The 6,848-nt window shown below is 36.9% G+C and overlaps 1 protein-coding gene across 1 annotated transcript; it reads right to left on the minus strand.

Annotated features, from left to right (window-relative positions):
• Window positions 1-2,202: 2,202 nt before the first annotated feature.
• Window positions 2,203-4,734, minus strand: LOC125363037 (60S ribosomal protein L6-like). The gene is given in 4 exon segments (XM_048362014.1): window positions 2,203-2,672; window positions 2,675-2,696; window positions 2,699-2,827; window positions 4,663-4,734. Coding segments are annotated over 4 exon segments (693 nt in total).
• Between the last annotated feature and the right edge of the window lie 2,114 nt (window positions 4,735-6,848).

The raw sequence follows: 6,848 nt of genomic DNA on the forward strand, positions 1-6,848 counted from the left end.
AGGTTATATCCCTGAGCAAAAGTGTTCTTTCAAATGAAACACCATAGTACTTCCTATGTCACAGTTCCTAGGTTGTACACATCAGGAAGGTGAATCATTTTGTCTTTATAAAATGTTGGGAGGAAAGCATTACTATTATTCACAGAAGACTGAAGAATAGACCAATAGTTACTAACCAAAGCACACAAAGGCAGAGAAAATTTTTACTCATCAATTTATAGTCCATGGATAGATTACTGAGACATTAATTTTGGCAATTATTTATTAAAATCTCTCTTCTGTTGAAGCTCTTCCACTGGTGTGTCGGCTTGAGAATTACAGAATAGCAGTAGATCTGGTGTGTCGTCTCACTTTTTCAGACCTTTGAGACAGCAGAGGCCAATGGTTGTGTTTCAGAACTTGCTTACTCAGATTCTGGGCCCTCCTTTACTCAGATTCATCTCTCTTGTTCTTGATTCTGTGCTTTAAGCTTCAACTTCTGCTTCCATTTTGCTACGGGGAGACATCCATATTTGGTTTTTCCTATGGTTTTGGCAAGGATAATATTCCCCCAAACTCCATGTGTTAAATGCTTAGCCCCTAGGGCCTTTTGAAAGTGGGCAATTGAAGGCGTTTTTTAAGTCACTGGGACATGTCCTGAAGGAGATAGTAGAATGTAGACTCATTATCTCTCACTTTGCTTTTGGCCCATGAGGTGAGCGATTTGCTCTACTTTGAGCTCCTGACACGATGTGCTGCCCAAACAGATCCATGAAGCAGTTGAGCCACCTGCTTTTGGACTGGAACTTCCAGAACCATGAGCCATAGTCATATACTGTGTTATGGTGACTGAAATGGGCTCATACTATTTCTTTATCCCACCTCATCATCTTTGGCACTTTCTTTTTTTTTTATGTTGCCCAATTTATTTCAAAGGCACTATTCTTTGATGATTGTCCATAGAGCAGCACCGAGCTTTGACTCCTGATGGATTTTTTTTCTCAAATTTTTATTATCAAACTGATGTACAGAGAGGTTACAGTTTCATACGTTGGGCATTGGATACATTTCTTGTACTGTTTGTGTCCTTGTCCCTCATGCCCCCCTCCCTCCCCCCATCTTTGGCACTTTCTTCCTTACATTTTGACTACTGATTCTTTGGAACCATAGGCCGAGTTAGCTGTCACTATCTGCATAAGAGATCCTATTTCTACCACTCCAGGCCTGGCATAACTCCCACGGCTCAATCTAAACCCGAGTCTCCAGATCAGCCACTAGGTTCAGTGAACCAAGAAACTGGCAAAGTTGAAAGCAAAACTAAGATGATAGAAGAATGTCTGCAAGTTGTGTTGTGATGTATGTGAGTTATTGCTGTTTGCAGCTCTCCTGTACCTTGTCTGCTATTGTTAACATTTGTCATATCAATAAATCAGAGGAAATTATGCAGCTGCCAAATCCATCCTTTTCATTTTGCGAGGCTGTCTAATTTTGCAGCTATTAATAATCTTCTTATCCCTCTTGGTTTCTTCTTTCCTTTGCTTCTCTTCTAAAAAAATGATTGCTGATACTGATATGGCTTATTAGACAATTGCACACTGAAGATGTTTAAGAAGCTAAGTAATATTGGTCACATCAGTTCGAAGCAATTGGGAATTATTTTTTTATAGAGGTATACCACTATAAATGTGTATGGTACCATCAATTATGCATTTTCAGGCAGAGGTAAAAGGATACATTTCTTAAGGTATGGTCCTGAATGTTACCACTGGGTTGCCTAGGGAATAATTTTATTGGTGGAGATACAACATTGCCAAAAATTTCATGACAAGTCCTAGACTTGTAGTCTGGCCAAGAGTCAGAGGGTGCACATTTAATTCATCTTTATGATATCTAGTAATACTAAAGAATAAAAGTGAAAATAATTTTTGCATTTAGAATTTTAAATTGGTATTGGACATTATGCTTACAAAAGCTTTCTTTCTGTGGAGCTAAAGAATTTAGGTGAGGAGGCCAAAGGCTAAGTGTGTCCTACCCCCAGCTGTGAATCTCTTTCTGGCCTGTGATCTGAAGGAAGAGATGACGCAACTTCAGGGCAGCTTCTCAAAGGAACACCAAGAGGATATCTTGAATTTTATGATGATACTTGATAATCAGGGCAAACTTTGTCAGGATGTTCCTTTTTGTTTTTAAACATATAGATGATTTCATTAACTCTTGGTAAGTTTAGAACACTATTTTATGAAGATAAATCCCATTTGTTAGAGCAAAAAGAGATCTCATGTAGCCTTGGAGCTGAGGCACAGCTTTCATTTGGGGCAGAATTTGTTTGTCCACATCTTTCTCATCAACCCTGCGCTGCTCGGTAACCTCGTATTTCTCTTTCGCTGTGTGGAAGATCTCGCCCTCCTGGTGTCTGGGCTTCTGCAGCTTCTTATTCTTGAAGTATTCGTCGGTGAGGTGCTTGAGGATCTTCACCTTGCTGAGATCAATTTTTGTGGTGGTGGCAATAACAAATTTCTGGTGTGTTCTACGCAGAGCAACATGATTGAGGGACAGAGGTCCCGCCACAAGTAGTAAGGCACTGCCCAGCTGCTTCAAGAAAACCACTGTCTTGCCTCTGTGGTGCCCAGTGAGGAAGATGAGGATGGCCTCTGGAGTGATGCTGCCCCCCAGCCTTTGCACATGCCCACTGAGGGCTTCTTGCCATGGCTCAGCAGAGCTTCTGGGGTACATCTTTAGTGGGGTAGTAACTAGGCAATTTTCGAATCTTAACCACCTGGGTATCACCGTTCTTGTCACCACCAACTGGTTTTGTGACAGTCACAAGAACCTTCTGCTTCTTTTTCTTCTCAACCAGGGAATTAAAATAAGGGCCAAGAGATTTTTCTTAATTCTTTTTTTCTATTTGGATAAGTCACCTTAGTTAACTTTTCAAAATGAAAGAATGAATAAATAACAAGTACATGAATTCAGAAAATTTATTCAATTTCTTAAGCCCTAGCTTCTTGCTCTATAAAGTGGAGGCAGTTGAGGAGTAAATGACACATAATATGTAATTCTGTTAAGCATTACTTAAGATTTTGGTCCAACTTATTATTAGCATTACTATTATTATTATTGGTGGTGGTGGAGATGGTGGCGTTGAGGCTTGAACTCAGGGCCTGGAAATTGTCCTTGAGTTCTTTTTGCTCAAGGCTAGTGCTATTCCACTCAAGCCACAGCTCCACTTTTGGTTTTCTGGTAGTTAATTGGAGATAAGAGTCTCACAGACTTTTCTGCCCAAACTGGCTTCCAACCACAATTCTCAGATCTCCTTTTCCTGAGTAGCTGGTATTACAGGCATGAGCCAGCAGCACCCAGCTACCAACTTATTTTAGGAGGGCAACTAGGCTCTGTCTCACGAGAAACAGAACAAAGAAAAGAAAATACAAGGCTCACTTGGAGCGCTCACACTATACCTTTAGGTTTGATTCTCTCCTCTACCATTTACTTAGGCCTTGTCCCATATGGAATTCACTCTGAAGCATCGTCTACAAGCTAGTGTCTGGAAACTTCATACTCATAATCTGACGGCTCTCCAGTCAGCTGAAGAGTAGAACCCATTTTATTTTCCCTCTCAGTTTTCCAAATTTCCAAATTATGCTTCATGGGATCAGTTTGGGTCCTAAGCTCACTCTTGAACTGGAAACTATGATGTTGGGGATTTGTTTTAATTTACTTTATGCTGCGTAAACATAAGCTCACAGATTTAGTATTTATAATGAACAGAAATTTGCCAGTTCTAGTGGCTTCGAAGCCCAAGATTGTGGGGCTGGCAACTAAAATCTTCCAGCCACATGATCTCATGGCAGAAAGGCAAAGAGAAAGAGAAGAAGAAAGATAAAGGGGACCAGCTCATCCTTTTCATTGTAGTGTAAATCCATTTTTGAGTGTGGTTCCTCACGACCCAAAGACCTCCCATTACCAACCACCTTCTGATACTCTTGCATTGAGAGTCAAATTTCCAACACATAAAATTTGAGGGGCACCGTAGCAGGCTTCAGTATCCTGATTGAACAGGATTGACACTAAGATGGAATTGTACCAATCAGAGGAGATGCACTGAATGGCACTGGAGGACTTTTCCAAGAAAACGATTTGGTTGTTGTTTCCATAAAAAGAGAGAATAAACCTGAGCAAGAACTAACAATAGCTGAAAATTATTTAGTATTTAGAAATTGCCAAGCACTTATCTGATTATCATATGTACATATATATATATATGTAGTCATGTGAAACTTGCTAATCATATAATAGATGATCCTGCAAACCTTCTTATACATAATATATAACTTATATTATGCAATAATATATTATAATAAATTGCATAATATATATTATATAGAACATATATATGTGTATATATGTATGCCTAACACATACGAATATACAATATATGTTTTACATTGCATAGATAACACTTATGATATATACAAAGTATATATAACATATAATATATTATAGGATATATAATATGCTATAGTATGTACAACATTATATGTAGTATATAGTGTTCTTTAACCATCAAAATAATCTACATTGCAGAACTAAAGCACAGTGTTGTAAATTGCTGACATTCATGAAAGCTAGTAAGTGCTTGGGGCCACAGGATTCAAATGGAAGCAGACACTTGACAGTTGGTACCTCGGTGACAATCCCAGTGCTGGTGCTCAGAAAATACATCTCCAACCCCCTGGACTTCAGAGTCACTTCCATCGTGGATTGTGGAGTAGTATTTTCTTTTCTACTCACCCAGAAAATGATTAAAAAGTAGATATTGCTTCCTCCTCTCTCCTGCCTGATTTACATTTCAGTGATTGCCTTATCACTGATTTTACATTAAATACAGAGGTGTGACTAAATAATTCTATCTTGCAGCATAAATTAAGAAAAGGAATGCACTTAGAATTATACTTCTCCTCCATTTTCTTTCCCCCCTCCATATCAACATAAAACACCACTTACTGAACACCTACGCACAGTATGTGGTACCATGCCTTGCTCTTTCCTATTTTTCTTGGCTTTTATAAAATATCTTTTATTATAGAGAGGAAATAAAATCATTGAGAAGCATGACATTTCTTTTCAGTAAATAAATAGGGATTTATACAACTCTGGAGAAGAGATAGTATAAATATGTATTTTAGTAACATTATCACAAACATTGGTGACAGTAGTTTCTTAAACAGCAAGCATATATTCAAAATAATGAGTCAAAACTGTTAAATTTTGGAAGAAAAAGGCAGCTATTGTTTGTTTTTCTCTTTGGGTAACTATCAAAATATATGTTTTCCCCTGAATGCATCATCTTGCTTTTCTAAAAGACAATTTTACCAACTCCTCTACAGAGCAAAAGTAACAAGATAGAGCAAGTGTCAAAGTGTGGGTTGTTTGAGTAGGTTTGCTAATAAAATACTGGGAAGTCAGAATGTGGACTGTCCTCTAAGATTGATCTAAAGGATGTTTGTGAGATAGCATTTGGCTAAGCACAGGAAGACATTATAAGGATGTTTTTTTCTTTTTCCCCCTGAATGTGAAATGTCAAGGAGTATCATGTAATATACTGCTTATTTTTTCTGGTTATGTATTCATACCAAACATTTTACTTAAAATCTATGATCATGTACAGTTTGGACTTTTCACTTGGGCACCTTTGGTCCATCTATGAGTTAGTGTAGAGAAAGGAGAAAGGAAAATTATCAAGGTATGTGGAAGATTTCATTTCCAATTCTGGCTGTTAGGAATGTAGAAAAATTGACTTAAGAAGTGGATGAAGCCTTCTGATGATCTGTAAATCAAATAATGTAATCAGTTTCCCCCCAAATTCACTTGGTGATAGCTTTAACAAAAATGTTAGCAAGTTTAGCAGATATGCGAATTGTACTAACATTGACATGCTAGCTGATAAAAATGGCCAAAGAATTAAAACAGGATAAAAAGTACCCATAAGGAATGATTTTTTCCAGGCAACATTTTGACTTTCATACATGTTAGGATTATTTCAGGTGCTTCTTTTGGATATGAACTTGGATCCATTTGAATGTCATTTTGTATTTTTTTTTTTAACTTCAAGCACTGTTAATATTCTGTTGCCAACACCTCAAATGGCATATCAGCTTTCGGTTTGTATCTGTAGCCATTTAAAATTTAAATTGCATTTGGAAGCATGTGAAATAATCACAATTTTAAATTAAATTAAATTTTAATTTTAAATTAAATCGAGTTTCAATTTGCAATGAAATTAAATCTTTATTTTAAATTAAGTCCAATTTTCCGTTATTTTAATTATAGTAAGATATAATTACATTAAGTATTTAAATTCAATTAGTAATTTAAACTTAAATGCAAAAGCATCTTAAAGAAGTAAAAATAACCTGAAAAAAATCTCCCCATATAGGAAATGCAGAAAATTTTTTTCTGATAAAAGACAAGTGAGATTTGCCAGAAATGCAGAAAATATTTTTCTGATAAAAGACAAGTGAGATTTGCCAGTTTATTTGTTTATAGGAGGGTCAAATAACTCAAACTGTGCAAAGAAAACAGTAGCTCTTCAATAAAGAAAAACAAAATTATATGTTGTTTGAAGGAAAGTGAATGGAACTGGAGATCAACACATGGAGCAAAACGAGCCAGATGCAGAAAAATAACTGTGGCATGTGTTTATCTCATGTGAGGAATCTAGACCTAAGATTAAAAATGATAGGAATGTGAAAGGCAGATTGTTTTCAGGGGTACCAGGGGGAGAGAGAGGCAAAGGAGAGCATGAGGGGTGTGTGTGTGTGTTAAGATAATTGAAGTACATCAATGCACATGTATGAAAATAGCATTAT

This window comes from Perognathus longimembris, chromosome 14 (genome assembly GCF_023159225.1).
Source record: "Perognathus longimembris pacificus isolate PPM17 chromosome 14, ASM2315922v1, whole genome shotgun sequence".
NCBI lineage: Eukaryota > Metazoa > Chordata > Mammalia > Rodentia > Heteromyidae > Perognathus > Perognathus longimembris.